The sequence below is a fragment of the Pseudophryne corroboree genome, chromosome 1 (assembly GCF_028390025.1).
Source record: "Pseudophryne corroboree isolate aPseCor3 chromosome 1, aPseCor3.hap2, whole genome shotgun sequence".
Classification (NCBI taxonomy): domain Eukaryota; kingdom Metazoa; phylum Chordata; class Amphibia; order Anura; family Myobatrachidae; genus Pseudophryne; species Pseudophryne corroboree.
The window spans coordinates 434842998-434863054 of record NC_086444.1 but is presented as its reverse complement, the minus strand read 5'-3'; the positions used below and the strand labels follow the sequence as shown (position 1 = coordinate 434863054).

Here is a 20057-nt window from a genome sequence, read left to right as displayed (position 1 = left end):
ATTTGCATTATGAAAATTCATATTTTAATGCAAAATTACTAAAATCCTGTTGCCAGGAGATGGGCTCCGATAATGCTGTCACACTGCTTCTTGTTTCCAGCCCTCGACAGCCAATGTGCATCGATTGCTCCCGCTCCAGAAAAAAATTGCGAAATGGTAGCCCATAGGCTATTATACTGTAGGGTAACGCTTGGTAAATCCGGCAGCACTACAGTTTCCATAGCAACCTATGGGGGCTACATTTGTGGATGAAAATGGAGGGACCTTTACATCTGGGGGAGATTTAATATTTATGAGTGCCCCACGAAAGCTGCTGTTTTCAAGGACTATCCACAGGCCCCTATATCTTCTTCTAACACTAAGAGGATGGCGGTCGTTTGGTCGACAAGCATCTGGCCGACATACATTGAGTCGACCACTGAAGGTCGACATGATCACTGAAGGTCGACATGCATTAGGTTGACATGGTCACTAGGTCGACGTGGTCATTAGGTCGACGTGTACTAGGTCGACATGCAAAAATGATCCACGTGGACTACAATTGGGAACGGTAATCTGTGCCGAGCGCAGCGGTAGCGGAGCGAGACAACTTGCCCGAAGCATGGCGAGCGAAACGAGCCATGCGAGGGGACGCGGTACACTAATTGGGGGTCCCTGTCACTTTTCGAAGAAAATGACATCAAAAACAGTAAATAAACTCATGTAGACCTTTTTCCATGTCGATCTTGTACATTTCGACCTAATGACCATGTTGACCTAATGACCACGTCGACCTAATGCATGTCGACCTTCAGTGGTCGACCCAATGTATGTCGACCTAATGAACCACACCCCACTAACTGGCAGATTGCACACTGAAATAATAACTAAAAGTAGATGATGGACCTAGGTCATAATAACTTTGCTTTAGTTCTTACACATTAAACAGAATACACTTGGTAAAAAGTCAGTTGGGAAAGGTTTTAACTTAAGCATACTAACCGAAAGCTTAGTAGCACAGCACAGTGCCAGGCAGCGGATATAATATGATGTATGGGATGCATAAAAAGAGGAATGAATGTATGCAATACAAATTTGGTGTTACTATTTTATATGTAAACAGACCACATATTGAATATGGTATACTGTTATGGGAATCTCACTGTAAGAAGACACAGAACAACTGGAGAAGTTTTACAGGTGAGGGGCTTAAAAGCAGCAAAAAAATAGTTAAATGAGTTTGGGGAAACTAGTTTAATTTACCTTAGGGGGAAAAAAACATCTTGAATGGGACCTAATTAATAATATCTGTAGCTATGTATGGGGTCAGTACAAACATCTGAGCAAATTAATTTTTCATATCAAGAACCTTTCAGAGGGGTCATCAATTGAGAATGGAAGACAGACGCTTTCACCATCAGCACTGGAAGGGAAACTTTACGCTCTGTAATTCCTTACCTCATGAGGTGGCATATTTACTAACATAATTTATAAATGGACTGAATATCTTTCTTCCATAAAATTGTGTCTATAGCTACAGTACTGTATAATTATTGTGACATTATGGGGGTGATTGACCCAGTGACTTTATACCCTGTAAGGATAAATTGGCAATTGTTGTAGTGTAGTTTTGTCTTCTTCTGTACAGAATTTATTAATGGTTACATTTGATGGGCGTACAGTATGTCATAAATACAAGTAATAAACCTAATCTTGTCCTGGTACTTGTTCACGAAAACAAGAAAATGTTTCATAAGAATTACATAAAAAAATATTACATTTGGTGCACATGTATTAAAACTAATACCTACATGTTGATATTTTTGTCTTTATAATAATTTCAGAATGTAACGTCATCTTCCTCTCATTCGTCAGCTCAACGTTCTGCTCAGGAGCTCCCTCAAGTGGAGAATTACAGCCTCAGCGCATGCTCAGTGAGCGGTCGGGAGGAGCTGCTGCTGTGCGGTTCCAACTTCCTTTCTGACTCCAAAGTGATCTTCCTAGAGAAGGGTCCAGGTGAGATATGACTGCAGTGCTAGTGGCATGTATCTATAATAATAATAATAATAATAATAATAATAATAACAATAACAGAAATTATAATGAACTTCAGATAAATGTGCCAGAATACAGTAGTATTAAAGTGAATTAAATCCACAAATAATCTGATAAAAAATGTATTCATGACAGATTGCTCAGTGTATACTAATGGGCCCTACACACTGGCCGACATCACTGCACGACATGAACGATCTCGTTCATTAATGAACGAGATAACGTTCATATCATCCAGTGTGGAGGCACCAGCGATGAACGATGCGCAGCCCCGCGCTCGTTCATTGCTGGTGCCCTGTCGGCTATGCGTGCAGGCCAATATGGACGAGATCGTCCATATTTGCCTGCACGTCTACGGAGCCGGGTGACAGGGGGAGTGAAGAAACTTCACTCCCCCCGTCACTGTTCCCCCGCCGCTGGGTCGCCCGTCTGCCGTATCGGCGGTCGGGCAGCTCGGCGGCCGAGTCTGTAGGGCCCATAAGTGAGGAAGAATGTGGAAACTTGTCAAAAACAAATACATGCCACAATGGAGAAAAGCTTGGGACAAGTTGCTGCAAAGTAGCCAAAAAGCCTCAAACATTAAGTACCCTATTTATAAAAAAAAATGTTCACATTATTTTAGTTTCACCTAAATGCACTATAAGACTTTTGGACTACTTTTCGTCAAAAACTACTCCAACCCCTTTAGTTTGTATATTTTAAGTAAGCAGATCGCATTTCCCATGCTTTTAATGGGAAATGCAATTGACTTCAAATGTACGCTACTAGGGGGAATTATGAAAAAATTCCCGGGGGGAAGGTTAGGTTGCGTTAAGCAGGGTTCCCACCATTTCCCCGACTCTTGCTCGGCTCAGACAGGCAGAGCAGAGCCAGGAGCCGGCCCCTGTGATAGCTTTGTTGTCTAAATAGACCACAAGCTGATCACTGTAAAAAACAAAAAAACAAAAACAAACTAGTTTAGACAAAACACCAAACACATACCTACACCCAGCAATCAGTGACCTCCTCTGACCGGCAGATCAGCTGTAGACTGCTGTCAGCTGACATGCAGTAAAGTACCGGCTGCACCTTCCTGCATGTCAGCTGACTGCAGCATCAGCTGATCTGCCAGTCAGAGGAGTCCACTGCTCAGCCCCCTGGTACAGCCTGGCTGCCTCCAGGGGCAGAGAGGAGGCAGCCAGGCTGCAGTCATAGGGGGTCATTCCGAGTTGATCGCTTGCTAGCTATTTTTTGCAGCGCAGCGATCAGATAGTCGCCGCCTATAGGGGAGTGTATTTTCGCTTTGCAAGTGTGCGAACGTTTTTGCAGCCGAGCGGTGCAAAAAAGTTTTTTGCAGTTTCTGAGTAGCTCAGAACTTACTCAGCCGCTGCGATCACTTCAGTCTTTTTGGTCCCGGAATTGACGTCAGACACCCGCCCTGCAAACGCCTGGACATGCCTGTGTTTTCCCAAACACTCCCAGAAAACAGTCAGTGGACACCCATAAACGCCCTCTTTCTTTCAATCACCTTGCTATCGGCTGTGCGAATGGATTCTTTGTTAAATCCATCGACCAGCACCGATCCTCTTTGTACCCGTACGACGCGCCTGTGCATTGCGGTGCATACGCATGCGCAGTTTTGCTGAGTTCTGACCTGATCACAGCGCTGCAAAAAATAGCGTGTGATCAGGTCGGAATGACCCACATAGGGAGCCAGGGAAGACAAGCAGCAGCAGGGGTGCATGTGCAGATTTCTGAAAAATACAGTGAGAAGTGTACTGATGGGACTCGCAGGGACAGAGCTTTCTCGCATGATCTGTCCATTTGAGTGATTTCTTTTTATACATTCCAGTGATATTTCCTATATTCACAATGCGAATTTAGGTGAAAATATGACACCACAATCCCATTTTAAATGTGAAATTGTGGTAAATAAATATGCCCATAAAACACAAAAAGGAGCAGCAGAGGTATACTACTCCTAGTCACACATCAGTAGAGAACAGATGCAATCCAGTCTCACTAAAAACGTATGTGTCCAGTCAACACTAAAAGCTTACAGTAATGGAATTAGCCACTTACTGTAAATGACTAATACTTACTGTATACCAAAATCTGCTCAGAAATTGTTGGGGGGGTTTATGTGTGAATTAGGTAAGAATAGCTACTTAAAATATATCCGATGCAATTTTCTTAAAAAAATTAAATGTAAACATTTTTCATAAACATCAATTTAAACACCTACAGATGTGTCCTAATACATCCAGTATCGGACTAAGGCATGAAGGGCCCACCGGGCAGGGGTTAAAGTGAGCCAGGACGGGACAGAACTCCGTTCCGTCAGTTCCATTTGGAGACGGAATGCAGTTCCGCCTCCTCCGGCTCACCTAACCCAATGTGTGCACCGCAGGGAGATGCTGGAAGCCCGCTGAGATTGTGTTACCAGCGGGCGCCCGGCTCCCTCTCTACTGCTGAAGCTGTAGGCAGGAGCTCACTATTGAGCTCCGGCTTCTGGCTCTGTCAGCGTGCGCTATGGGAGAGACGTCATGACGTCTCTCCCATAGTTCCGAGGAGCGGACGCCAGAAGTACCACAGCGGTATGATGCGGGAGCGGGGCTTAGTGATTATTGTGTTTATTTTTTTTTATATGTGTGAGTGTAAGCGGCACTTCTACTGGGGGTAAACTACATGGGGGCTAACTACTGGGGGCAAACTACAGTACATGGTAGCAAACTACATGGGGGCAAACTACTGGGGGCTAAACTACAGGTGCACTACCACTGTGGGCACTACCACGACAGTGGACATTGCTGAAGGGGTACTACTACTACTGTGGGCATTGTATAAGGGGTGCTACTGCTATGGGCATTATGTGTATTAGGGGTGCTTCTACTGTGGGCATTATATGTATGAGGGGTGCTACTACTGGGGCTTTGTGTATAAGGGACACTAATGTGTGTCATAATATGAATAAGGGACACTACCATGTGGTGTAATATTAATAAAATTGTGCTACTGTGTGGCATAATTTTAACTGGGGATACTATTGCGTGACCACGCTCCTTTCTTTTTTAGACCACACCCCTTTTGGGGGGCACGTGCAATCCCTTTATTGCATGGGCACTGTGGGGAGGGGGGTGAGTTCCACCACCGCTCTAGGACCACTTTAAGCACTGCCACCGGGGAAATGCTGTGGTAGGTGCCCATGCTTATGGGAGTGAGCAGTCTTCACTTCAGAGGGGATGTGGCCGGTCACCACAGATGCTTGGCTAAGCATTAGTGAGTGCATGGTCTGGCCCATTGATAAATATATACAGTAAATACTGCTAGTGCATGCACAGTAATGTACCAGATTAATAACAGCAATGCACTGTACAAAATATTAGAGATGAGCGGGTTCGGTTTCTCTGAATCCGAACCCGCCCGAACTTCATGGTTTTTTTCACGGGTCCGAGCAGACTCGGATCCTCCCGCCTTGCTCGGTTAACCCGAGCGCGCCCGAACGTCATCATGACGCTGTCGGATTCTCGCGAGACTCGGATTCTATATAAGGAGCCGCGCGTCGCCGCCATTTTCACACGTGCATTGAGATTGATAGTGAGAGGACGTGGCTGGCGTCCTCTCCATTTAGATTATAAGAGAGAGAGATTTACTGGAGCTTAGGACTAGGAGGAGTACTGTAGAAGTGTAGAGAGTGCAGAGAGTTTACTAGTGAGTGACCACCAGACAGTGCAGTTTATTTAATATATCCGTTCTCTGCCTGAAAAAAGCGATACACACAGTGACTCAGTCACATACCATATCTGTGTGCACTGCTCAGGCTCAGCCCAGTGTGCTGCATCATCTATATATATTATATATCTGTCTGACTGCTGAGCTCACACAGCTTATAATTGTGGGGGAGACTGGGGAGCACTGCAGTGCCAGTTATAGGTTATAGCAGGAGCCAGGAGTACATAATATTATATAGTGAGTGACCACCAGACAGTGCAGTTTATTTAATATATCCGTTCTCTTCCTGAAAAAAGCGATACACACAGTGACTCAGTCACATACCATATCTGTGTGCACTGCTCAGGCTCAGCCCAGTGTGCTGCATCATCTATATATATTATATATCTGTCTGACTGCTCAGCTCACACAGCTTATAATTGTGGGGGAGACTGGGGAGCACTGCAGTGCCAGTTATAGGTTATAGCAGGAGCCAGGAGTACATAATATTATATTAAAATTAAACAGTGCACACTTTTGCTGCAGGAGTGCCACTGCCAGTGTGACTGACCAGTGACCTGACCACACTGACCACCAGTATAGTTAGTAGTATACTTATATTGTGATTGCCTGAAAAAGTTAAACACTCGTCGTGTGACTTCACTTGTGTGTTGTTGTTTTTTTATTCTATAAAAATAAAACTCATTCTGCTGACAGACAGTGTCCAGCAGGTCCGTCATTATATAATATATAATATATACCTGTCCGGCTGCAGTAGTGATATATATATATTTTTTATATCATTTATCATCCAGTCGCAGAAGACACAGTACGGTAGTTCACGGCTGTGGCTACCTCTGTGTCGGCACTCGGCAGGCAGTCCGTCCATAATTGTATACCACCTAACCGTGTTTTTTTTTTCTTCTTTATACATACATACTACTACGACATCTCTTTATCAACCAGTCTATATTAGCAGCAGACACAGTACAGTACGGTAGTTCACGGCTGTGGCTACCTCTGTGTCTGCACTCGGCAGGCAGTCCGTCCATAATTGTATACCACCTAACCTTTTTCTTTGCATCATGTGCTGATTGGGGAGGGTTTTTTGGAAGGGACATCCTGCGTGACACTGCAGTGCCACTCCTAAATGGGCCCGGTGTTTGTGTCGGCCACTAGGGTCGCTAATCTTACTCACACAGTCAGCTACCTCATTGCGCCTCTTTTTTTCTTTGCGTCATGTGCTGTTTGGGGAGGGTTTTTTGGAAGGGACATCCTGCGTGACACTGCAGTGCCACTCCTAGATGGGCCCGGTGTTTGTGTCGGCCACTAGGGTCGCTAATCTTACTCACACAGCTACCTCATTGCGCCTCTTTTTTTCTTTGCGTCATGTGCTGTTTGGGGAGTGTTTTTTGGAAGGGCCATCCTGCGTGACACTGCAGTGCCACTCCTAGATGGGCCCGGTGTTTGTGTCGGCCACTAGGGTCGCTAATCTTACTCACACAGCTACCTCATTGCGCCTCTTTTTTTCTTTGCGTCATGTGCTGTTTGGGGAGGGTTTTTTGGAAGGGACATCCTGCGTGACACTGCAGTGCCACTCCTAGATGGGCCCGGTGTTTGTGTCGGCCACTAGGGTCGCTTATCTTACTCACACAGCGACGTCGGTGCAAATTTTAGGACTAAAAATAATATTGTGAGGTGTGAGGTATTCAGAATAGACTGAAAATGAGTGTAAATTATGGTTTTTGAGGTTAATAATACTTTGGGATCAAAATGACCCCCAAATTCTATGATTTAAGCTGTTTTTTAGTGTTTTTTGAAAAAAACACCCGAATCCAAAACACACCCGAATCCGACAAAAAAAATTCGGTGAGGTTTTGCCAAAACGCGTTCGAACCCAAAACACGGCCGCGGAACCGAACCCAAAACCAAAACACAAAACCCGAAAAATTTCAGGCGCTCATCTCTACAAATTATACCATAGTCCTGTGTAGTATAATGTCACATAGTGTATGTATAATGTATAATCAAATTAGTGCACAGTCTTGAACCTGATCCCTAGAGGAGGAGGGGCCCTAGGCAGTGAGGCCCTCCGGCAGTTTCCCCTGTACCCCTGTGGGCCAGTCTGACCTGCATACATCCAGCCTCAATACGCCATGTAGCGTGAGATTCCTGGCATGAGTGAGCCACCAGGTCCTGTGCAACTCTGCTAAAGACGGCCGTCTTTTTTTGCAGAAAATGCATGTAGCTAGGATTCATGAGGAGACTGTGCTGATTAATTTGATATATGACACCTGAAAAATTAATCACACAAGCTGGTATGCCAAGAGGGACTGTTTGGCGTTAATGCAGCAAAGATGTATGCAGACACATCTGAATGGCCGATGTATCAGATCATCAATGTTCGGACCATCACGGCTTTACATTTAACAGACATCTGCTCCTCTACAAGGAAGTTTAGAGCTGCTTTTTACATTTCCCCAGCGGTTGCTAATCTCTGCAGCGTGGGGAGATGATTCCGCGGGTTAAAGGAACAAGGAAGCAGAGGGGCCTGGAGGTCCCTCTGAGATTGGTTGCTGCTAGAAGATTATCATTGGTGGAAGATTGAAAGATTATCTTCCAGCAGCAGCCCAGTGGGCGTTTCTGACTGGTTTCATCAGATGCCACCATGTCAGAGAAAAGCCCAGCCTGGCCTGGTCGCATCTGATGCGGCCACACCAAAATTAACGTACGGTGTAATATGCTTAGGCAAACAAACTTTGCGTGTCACTAGAGTTGGAAATATTCTGTATATTTGTATTAGTAATTAGAGATGAGCGCCTGAAATTTTTCGGGTTTTGTGTTTTGGTTTTGGGTTCGGTTCCGCGGCCGTGTTTTGGGTTCGAACGCGTTTTGGCAAAACCTCACCGAATTTTTTTTGTCGGATTCGGGTGTGTTTTGGATTCGGGTGTTTTTTTCAAAAAACACTAAAAAACAGCTTAAATCATAGAATTTGGGGTTCATTTTGATCCCAAAGTATTATTAACCTCAAAAACCATAATTTACACTCATTTTCAGTCTATTCTGAATACCTCACACCTCACAATATTATTTTTAGTCCTAAAATTTGCACCGAGGTCGCTGTGTGAGTAAGATAAGCGACCCTAGTGGCCGACACAAACACCGGGCCCATCTAGGAGTGGTACTGCAGTGTCACGCAGGATGTCCCTTCCAAAAAACCCTCCCCAAACAGCACATGACGCAAAGAAAAAAAGAGGCGCAATGAGGTAGCTGTGTGAGTAAGATTAGCGACCCTAGTGGCCGACACAAACACCGGGCCCATCTAGGAGTGGCACTGCAGTGTCACGCAGGATGGCCCTTCCAAAAAACCCTCCCCAAACAGCACATGACGCAAAGAAAAAAAGAGGCGCAATGAGGTAGCTGTGTGAGTAAGATTAGCGACCCTAGTGGCCGACACAAACACCGGGCCCATCTAGGAGTGGCACTGCAGTGTCACGCAGGATGTCCCTTCCAAAAAACCCTCCCCAAACAGCACATGACGCAAAGAAAAAAAGAGGCGCAATGAGGTAGCTGTGTGAGTAAGATTAGCGACCCTAGTGGCCGACACAAACACCGGGCCCATCTAGGAGTGGCACTGCAGTGTCACGCAGGATGGCCCTTCCAAAAAACCCTCCCCAAACAGCACATGACGCAAAGAAAAAAAGAGGCGCAATGAGGTAGCTGTGTGAGTAAGATTAGCGACCCTAGTGGCCGACACAAACACCGGGCCCATCTAGGAGTGGCACTGCAGTGTCACGCAGGATGTCCCTTCCAAAAAACCCTCCCCAAACAGCACATGACGCAAAGAAAAAAAGAGGCTTTTTACTGATATTTGGTGTTTTGGATTTGACATGCTCTGTACTATGACATTGGGCATCGGCCTTGGCAGACGACGTTGCTGGCATTTCATCGTCTCGGCCATGACTAGTGGCAGCAGCTTCAGCACGAGGTGGAAGTGGATCTTGATCTTTCCCTAATTTTGGAACCTCAACATTTTTGTTCTCCATATTTTAATAGGCACAACTAAAAGGCACCTCAGGTAAACAATGGAGATGGATGGATTGGATACTAGTATACAATTATGGACGGGCTGCCGAGTGCCGACACAGAGGTAGCCACAGCCGTGAACTACCGCACTGTACTGTGTCTGCTGCTAATATATAGACTGGTTGATAAAGAGATAGTATACTCGTAACTAGTATGTATGTATAAAGAAAGAAAAAAAAACCACGGTTAGGTGGTATATACAATTATGGACGGGCTGCCGAGTGCCGACACAGAGGTAGCCACAGCCGTGAACTACCGCACTGTACTGTGTCTGCTGCTAATATATAGACTGGTTGATAAAGAGATAGTATACTCGTAACTAGTATGTATGTATAAAGAAAGAAAAAAAAACCACGGTTAGGTGGTATATACAATTATGGACGGGCTGCCGAGTGCCGACACAGAGGTAGCCACAGCCGTGAACTACCGCACTGTACTGTGTCTGCTGCTAATATATAGACTGGTTGATAAAGAGATAGTATACTCGTAACTAGTATGTATGTATAAAGAAAGAAAAAAAAACCACGGTTAGGTGGTATATACAATTATGGACGGGCTGCCGAGTGCCGACACAGAGGTAGCCACAGCCGTGAACTACCGCACTGTACTGTGTCTGCTGCTAATATATAGACTGGTTGATAAAGAGATAGTATACTCGTAACTAGTATGTATGTATAAAGAAAGAAAAAAAAACCACGGTTAGGTGGTATATACAATTATGGACGGGCTGCCGAGTGCCGACACAGAGGTAGCCACAGCCGTGAACTACCGCACTGTACTGTGTCTGCTGCTAATATATAGACTGGTTGATAAAGAGATAGTATACTCGTAACTAGTATGTATGTATAAAGAAAGAAAAAAAAACCACGGTTAGGTGGTATATACAATTATGGACGGGCTGCCGAGTGCCGACACAGAGGTAGCCACAGCCGTGAACTACCGCACTGTACTGTGTCTGCTGCTAATATATAGACTGGTTGATAAAGAGATAGTATACTCGTAACTAGTATGTATGTATAACGAAAGAAAAAAAAACCACGGTTAGGTGGTATATACAATTATGGACGGGCTGCCGAGTGCCGACACAGAGGTAGCCACAGCCGTGAACTACCGCACTGTACTGTGTCTGCTGCTAATATATAGACTGGTTGATAAAGAGATAGTATACTCGTAACTAGTATGTATGTATAAAGAAAGAAAAAAAAACCACGGTTAGGTGGTATATACAATTATGGACGGGCTGCCGAGTGCCGACACAGAGGTAGCCACAGCCGTGAACTACCGCACTGTACTGTGTCTGCTGCTAATATATAGACTGGTTGATAAAGAGATAGTATACTCGTAACTAGTATGTATGTATAAAGAAAGAAAAAAAAACCACGGTTAGGTGGTATATACAATTATGGACGGGCTGCCGAGTGCCGACACAGAGGTAGCCACAGCCGTGAACTACCGCACTGTACTGTGTCTGCTGCTAATATATAGACTGGTTGATAAAGAGATAGTATACTCGTAACTAGTATGTATGTATAAAGAAAGAAAAAAAAACCACGGTTAGGTGGTATATACAATTATGGACGGGCTGCCGAGTGCCGACACAGAGGTAGCCACAGCCGTGAACTACCGCACTGTACTGTGTCTGCTGCTAATATATAGACTGGTTGATAAAGAGATAGTATACTCGTAACTAGTATGTATGTATAAAGAAAGAAAAAAAAACCACGGTTAGGTGGTATATACAATTATGGACGGGCTGCCGAGTGCCGACACAGAGGTAGCCACAGCCGTGAACTACCGCACTGTACTGTGTCTGCTGCTAATATAGACTGGTTGATAAAGAGATAGTATACTACTAATATTATATATACTGGTGGTCAGGTCACTGGTCACTAGTCACACTGGCAGTGGCACTCCTGCAGCAAAAGTGTGCACTGTTTAATTTTAATATAATATTATGTACTCCTGGCTCCTGCTATAACCTATAACTGGCACTGCAGTAGTGCTCCCCAGTCTCCCCCACAATTATAAGCTGTGTGAGCTGAGCAGTCAGACAGATATATAATATATATAGATGATGCAGCACACTGGCCTGAGCCTGAGCAGTGCACACAGATATGGTATGTGACTGACTGAGTCACTGTGTGTATCGCTTTTTTCAGGCAGAGAACGGATATATTAAATAAACTGCACTGTGTGTCTGGTGGTCACTCACTATATAATATATTATGTACTCCTGGCTCCTGCTATAACCTATAACTGGCACTGCAGTAGTGCTCCCCAGTCTCCCCCACAATTATAAGCTGTGTGAGCTGAGCAGTCAGACAGATATATATAATATTATATATAGATAATAGATGATGCAGCACACTGGCCTGAGCCTGAGCAGTGCACACAGATATGGTATGTGACTGAGTCACTGTGTGCTGTGTATCGCTTTTTTCAGGCAGAGAACGGATTATAAAGTAAACTGCACTGTCCTCACTAGTAAACTCTCTCCACTCAGTCTCTACACTTCTACAGTAACAGTACTCCTCCTAGTCAGCTCCAGTAAATCTCTCTCAGTCTCTTATAATCTAAATGGAGAGGACGCCAGCCACGTCCTCTCCCTATCAATCTCAATGCACGTGTGAAAATGGCGGCGACGCGCGGCTCCTTATATAGAATCCGAGTCTCGCGATAGAATCCGAGCCTCGCGAGAATCCGACAGCGTCATGATGACGTTCGGGCGCGCTCGGGTTAACCGAGCAAGGCGGGAAGATCCGAGTCGCTCGGACCCGTGAAAAAAAACATGAAGTTCTGGCGGGTTCGGATTCAGAGAAACCGAACCCGCTCATCTCTATTAGTAATGTGCACCGGAAATTTTTCGGGTTTTGTGTTTTGGTTTTGGATTCGGTTCCGCGGCCGTGTTTTGGATTCAGACGCGTTTTGGCAAAACCTCCCTGAAAATTTTTTGTCGGATTCGGGTGTTTTTTTTACAAAAAACCCTCAAAAACAGCTTAATCATAGAATTTGGGGGTCATTTTGATCCCTTAGTATTATTAACCTCAATAACCATAATTTCCACTAATTTCCAGTCTATTCTGAACACCTCACAATATTATTTTTAGTCCTAAAATTTGCACCGAGGTCGCTGGATGGCTAAGCTAAGCGACCCAAGTGGCCGACACAATCACCTGGCCCATCTAGGAGTGGCACTGCGGTGTCAGACAGGATGGCAGATTTAAAAAATAGTCCCCAAACAGCACATGATGCAAAGAAAAAAAGAGTTGCACCATGGTCGCTGGATGGCTTAGCTAAGCGACCCAAGTGGTCGACACAAACACCTGGCCCATCTAGGAGTGGCACTGCAGTGTCAGACAGGATGGCAGATTTAAAGAATAGTCCCCAAACAGCACATGATGCAAAGAAAAAGAGAGGTGCAATGAGGTAGCTGTGTGACTAAGCTAAGCGACCCAAGTGGCCGACACAAACACCTGGCCCATCTAGGAGTGGCACTGCAGTGTCAGACAGGATGGCAGATTTAAAAAATAGTCCCCAAACAGCACATGATGCATAGAAAAAAAGAGGTGCAATGAGGTAGCTGTGTGGCTAAGCTAAGCTAAGCGACCCAAGTGGCCGACACAAACACCTGGCCCATCTAGGAGTGGCACTGCAGTGTCAGACAGGATGGAAGATTTAAAAAATAGTACCCAAACAGCACATGATGCAAAGAAAAAAAGAGGTGCAATGAGGTAGCTGTGTGACTAAGCTAAGCGACCCAAGTGGCCGACACAAACACCTGGCCCATCTAGGAGTGGCACTGCAGTGTCAGACAGGATGGCAGATTTAAAAAATAGTCCCCAAACAGCACATGATGCAAAGAAAAAAAGAGGTGCACCAAGGTCGCTGGATGGCTAAGCTAAGCGACCCAAGTTGCCGACACAAACACCTGACCCATCTAGGAGTGGCACTGCAGTGTCAGACAGGATGGCAGATTTAAAAAATAGTCCCCAAATAGCACATGATGCAAAGAAAAAAAGAGGTGCAATGAGGTAGCTGTGTGACTAAGCCAAGCGACCCAAGTGGCCGACACAAACACCTGGCCCATCTAGGAGTGGCACTGCAGTGTCAGACAGGATGGCAGATTTAAAAAATAGTCCCCAAACAGCACATGATGCAAAGAAAAAAAGAGGTGCACCAAGGTCGCTGGATGGCTAAGCTAAGTGACCCAAGTGGCCGACACAAACACCTGGCCCATCTAGGAGTGGCACTGCAGTGTCAGACAGGATGGCAGATTTAAAAAATAGTCCCTAAACAGCACATGATGCAAAGAAAAAAAGAGGTGCACCAAGGTCGCTGGATGGTTAAGCTAAGCGACCCAAGTGGTCGACACAAACACCTGGCCCATCTAGGAGTGGCACTGCAGTGTCAGACAGGATGGCAGATTTAAAAAATAGTCCCCAAACAGTACATGATGCAAAGAAAAAAAGAGGTGCAGTGAGGTAGCTGTGTGACTAAGCTAAGCGACCCAAGTGGCCGACACAAACACCTGGCCCATCTAGGAGTGGCACTGCAGTGTCAGACAGGATGGCAGATTTAAAAAATAGTCCCCAAACAGCACATGATGCATAGAAAAAAAGAGGTGCAATGAGGTAGCTGTGTGACTAAGCTAAGCGACCCAAGTGGCCGACACAAACACCTGGCCCATCTAGGAGTGGCACTGCAGTTTTCTAGCGAGAGGATGAGTGCTTCCATCCTCATGTGAATCTGAACCACTAGCCATGAACATAGGCCAGGGCCTCAGCCGTTCTTTGCCACTCCATGACGTAAATGGCATATTGGCAAGTTTACGCTTCTCATCAGACGCTTTTAATTTTGATTTTTGGGTCATTTTACTGAACTTTTGTAGTATACTTGACACAGGTATGGATGCATAGTATACTTGACGACACAGAGGTAGAGCAGTGGACTACTGCACCGTACTGCTATATATATACTGGTGGTCACAGCAACATTCTGAACTGTCCCCTCCTACTATATACTGCGCACAACTAAAATGCAGCACAGGTATGGATGCATAGTATACTTGACGACACAGAGGTAGAGCAGTGGACTACTGTACCGTACTGCTATATATATACTGGTGGTCACAGCAACATTCTGCACTGTCCCCTCCTACTATATACTGCGCACAACTAAAATGCAGCACAGGTATGGATGCATAGTATACTTGACGACACAGAGGTAGAGCAGTGGACTACTGTACCGTACTGCTATATATATATATACTGGTGGTCACAGCAACATTCTGCACTGTCCCCTCCTACTATATACTGCGCACAACTAAAATGCAGCACAGGTATGGATGCATAGTATACTTGACGACACAGAGGTAGAGCAGTGGACTACTGTACCGTACTGCTATATATATACTGGTGGTCACAGCAACATTCTGCACTGTCCCCTCTACTATATACTGAGCACAACTAAAATGCAACACAGGTATGGATGCATAGTATACTTGACGACACAGAGGTAGAGCAGTGGACTACTGTACCGTACTGCTATATATATACTGGTGGTCACAGCAACATTCTGCACTGTCCCCTCCTACTATATACTGCGCACAACTAAAATGCAGCACAGGTATGGATGCATAGTATACTTGACGACACAGAGGTAGAGCAGTGGACTACTGTACCGTACTGCTATATATATACTGGTGGTCACAGCAACATTCTGCACTGTCCCCTCCTACTATATACTGCGCACAGCTAAAATGCAGCACAGGTATGGATGCATAGTATACTTGACGACACAGAGGTAGAGCAGTGGACTACTGTACCGTACTGCTATATATATACTGGTGGTCACAGCAACATTCTGCACTGTCCCCTCCTACTATATACTGAGCACAACTAAAATGCAACACAGGTATGGATGCATAGTATACTTGACGACAAAGAGGTAGAGCAGTGGACTACTGTACTGTACTGCTATATATATACTGGTGGTCACAGCAACATTCTGCACTGTCCCTTCCTACTATATACTGCGCACAACTAAAATGCAGCACAGGTATAGATGCATAGTATGCTTGACGACACAGAGGTGGAGCAGTGGACTACTGTACCGTACTGCTATATATATACTGGTGGTCACAGCAACATTCTGCACTGTCCCCTCCTACTATATACTGCGCACAACTAAAATGCAGCACAGGTATGGATGCATAGTATACTTGACGACACAGAGGTAGAGCAGTGGACTACTGTACCGTACTGCTATATATATACTGGTGGTCACAGCATAATTCTGCACTGTCCCCTCCTACTATATACTGCGCACAACTAAAATGCAGCACAGGTATGGATGCATAGTATACTTGACGACACAGAGGTAGAGCAGTGGACTACTGTACCGTACTGCTATATATATACTGGTGGTCAGCAAAATTCTGCATTGTCCTCCTACTATATACTACAAAGCAGCACAGATATGGAGCGTTTTTCAGGCAGAGAACGTAGATATTTTCAGCACATTGAGCACAGATATTTGCAGCACACTGAGCACAGATATTTGCAGCACACTGAACACAGAAACTGAGAGAACGCTGCACGTCCTCTCGCTATCATCTCCAATGCACGAGTGAAAATGGCAGCGACGCGCGGCTCCTTATATAGAATACGAATCTCGCGAGAATCCGACAGCGGGATGATGACGTTCGGGCGCGCTTGGGTAAACCGAGCAAGGCGGGAAGATCAGAGTCTGCCTCGGAACCGTGTAAAATGGGTGAAGTTCGGTGGGGTTCGGATCCCGAGGAACCGAACCCGCTCATCACTAATTTTTATTTTTAATGAGCTTCATGGAATGCCTTTGGCGATGTGAGATACTGAAGTGCTCCTTGTGGTCTATGCAGTCTTACAAATATACAACCAGTTATATGATTACCCACCGTAGCTCTTATCAACCTCTCCTTTTCCATCTATTACTATTGCATTACTTTAAAAAAGACAAAAACTGTTTGCATCATAGGCATGTGTAATTGGGTACAGGGTGTGCCCAGGCACACTCTAATGTCTGACAGTATTTCCATGCATGTCAGCAAAATTACTGGTGCCAATGGGCGGCATCATGATGAGACAAGACATAGAAGCTAAGCTGCGCCCTCCCTTTCACTTTACGCCCAAATTATCTCCACCACAGGAAGAGCTGAGGATGGAGCAGCACTGTGAGTTGAACATTACTATATAAAATACAGTCAAGTTCTAATTGGTATAATGTGAATTGGGACTGGGAGCACTACTGTGTCGCATAATATAGTCATGGGTAAAGTAATTAAGCTGACATTGCAGGGTTGATGGGCTATATGATAATATGGAGGAGATTTGGTCAGGCATGAAATAAGAGTGTGGGGGATCATATCAGATGACAGGGTCCTTGGTGTATAGTATACCTCTCTAGATTTTTTTAATTAGTTTAGTGGTCAGGTATCACATATAGAGTGCACGGTGTCAGGTATCTCTAAGAGGCACAGTTCTTCCCTGTAGAGAGGTGGCTCTAATTCTGCACGAGGTGAGACGGATGATGGAGTTGGAGAGGGGGAGGTTAGGCATTTTTTCGACTGGTCCCTTTTGTGATGCCAGTTGAAGCTCCCCTAGTGGGTAACGGGTGACTTCCCTCTCTCCACTCTTTTGGCTTAACTATCTTTTCACTTGAATCTGTAACTTTAGACTTTGGTATAGTTTGCTTTTTGAAATGGTTTGCATATATCTGAAAGTCTACAAAAATCCCTTACTCTTTCTTGTTATATGTCGGGGGTCCTGGTTTGAGTGAGGGGTGAGTGGATGGAGTCTGGAAGGAGGTGAATAGGAAAGTAAGTATGGTGGTGGAGGGAGTATGAATGGGTGTGAGTTTGAGGTTTGCCTGGGCTCCTTTGAGATAAGGGAAAAGAAGATTGATGTTTAAAGGTTTATAAGAGGGGACTAGTTTGAGTAAAGTAACTCATTTTTTTAATTGATTTCATTTCATTTGGTTTAGGAATATCACAGAGAACTAAAAGGGGAGGTTCCCTGGTCATTAGGGATATATTTATCTATGACATTTTTTTTCTGTTCATTATGTTGTTTGTTTTTTTTCATTTATTTATTTATTGTAAAAATGTATATATGTATAATTTGATGCAATTTTATAATAAAAACATTCTCTAGATGTCCCTTGGTGCACACCCTAAAGAAATATGCTGTGCACACCAATGGTTAACATGCATCTTGTGAACAGCAAGCCAATCATACAGATTAAAAGGTTAAAATTGTCATCCTGGACAATTTTACACAATCTATGCACTCTAGCTATCTATTGTTTATTGCAATGTTAGGAATATGTGAAGATGTGTCAGCCTGGGGCCTGCAAACCTTCCAGACCACCTACCATATGTGTGTTGTGTAAAAAAAAAAAAAAAAAAAAAACACAGTCAGTGTCTCTGAATATGTTAATGCGTATGATTGTATACAGTAGGAATTGGTCAAAGATGCAGATCTTATGGGGCATGCCTAGTGTGGTCAGACAATGATTACACATGATGCAATAGCGGCCATCATCTTTTTAATCTCAGTCTGACATCAGAACTTTTTTTGGGTCGGGACTGGCTGTTTTGTGATTTTCAGTCGATTCATTCAATGACCACTATTGTCAAAGTGGCTGTAGCTGTGGGCGGGTATAGTATGTTATGCAGGCGGTCGGGCTCCCGGCGACCAGCATACCGGCGCCGGAATCCTGACCGCCGGCATACCGACAGCTGGGCGAGGGCAAATGTGCCACTTGCGGGCTCGCTGTGGCACAGTGGTGCGCTACGCGCGCCACGCTATCTATTCTCCCTCCAGGGGGGTCGTGGACCCCCAAGAGGGAGAAGAACTGTCGGTATGCCAGCGGTTGGGATTCCGGCGCCGGTATGCTGGTCGTCGGGAGCCCGGCTGCCGGCAAAGTGAAGACCACCCGCTGTGGGCAACCACAGAAGTCTGTTAAACTAATATAGGGGATTGTGCATGAGCAAATAGAAACCCATGCCACCCATTGGCCACTGTAGTTGTCATTGTTAGAAACTGGCTTCCCTTCCCATACGCATAACTCAGAATAGCATGGAGGTTTTTATATGACACTCCTACAAAATCAGGCTGATCATGTGTAATCACATTGTTACCACCCAGTTCACACCCCAAAATGCCCAATTTCACTGTAAGATAGACCAAGTCAAGTTCTCTATGACTCAGAATAGGACGAGCATACACAAAGATGAACAGAACTACAGAAACGCGCCATTTGCATCTATGAACAGAGAACTGTGTGACTCAGAAATAGGCCCATAGTCTGCAGTGGTTGTTACTGTATTTTATCTCAGTGGCATTATTGTAGCTTGTGATTTGTTTTTTCTTTGCTATAAATAGATGGAAAACTGCAGTGGGAGGAGGAAGCAAAAGTAAATAGACTGAAGAGCAATGAGGTAAATGGCTTCTGAATATTTCACTGTGATAAATCCCCATACACCAAATATTGTGTGGTACCTTCTATATTTCTGTGTAGCTTCTGGCAATGTACCTGTAATAAGTGCATGAGAACTATCATTATCGCGCAGAGGGCCTGATTTAGATGTGGTTGGAGTTGATATTGCTGCTGTTTACATGGACACAGCACTGAAAACACTAATATGTTAATGCGACAGGAGGCATCACACCTACTACAGTACATCATACTTGCCGATATTCTGGCTGCTCTCTGCGTGAGAGAGCAGCCAGGTCGGCTCAGCAGGGGGGCAGGGACAGGCTGTGACGTGGGGAGGAGGTGGACCGGAGGCGGGACGGGGGCGGTGCATGGGCGGACCGGGGGCGGAGTTACCATGTCACACCCTTTAAGCCACGCCCCCCGCTCTGTAATGCCGCGATCCCCGGCATTACACTGCAGGGGGCGTGGCTATGATGACGCGATTCAGCAAGAATCGCGTCATCAACTGCCCGGACCGCCCACTTTACACAGTAAGTGGGCGGACGGGCAGGGTGACTGCTGGTTCCGGGAGACTTGCCTGCTCTTCCGTGGGGCCGGGAGGGTCACCCGATTTTCGGGAGCCTCCTGGCCATTCCGGGAGAGTAGGCAAGTATGCAGTACATGCATCACTAATCCGAACTGCATCCTCAATCACTGACAGTCCAGCGTTGCAGACCCATATTGCACATGCACAGTAAGGGTCAGGCGCATGCAAACATCATGCACCCATT

The 20057-nt window shown here is 45.2% G+C and overlaps 1 protein-coding gene across 1 annotated transcript in view; it reads left to right on the top strand.

Moving 5' to 3' along the window:
- Positions 1–20057, top strand: part of NFATC4 (nuclear factor of activated T cells 4) — a 153626-nt gene that overhangs the window by 108972 nt on the left and 24597 nt on the right. Inside the window, exons 6-7 of the mRNA XM_063913501.1 lie at positions 1855–1995; positions 19233–19288. Of these exons, the coding sequence (XP_063769571.1) occupies positions 1855–1995; positions 19233–19288 (197 nt within the window). The remainder of the gene's footprint in view (positions 1–1854; positions 1996–19232; positions 19289–20057) is intronic.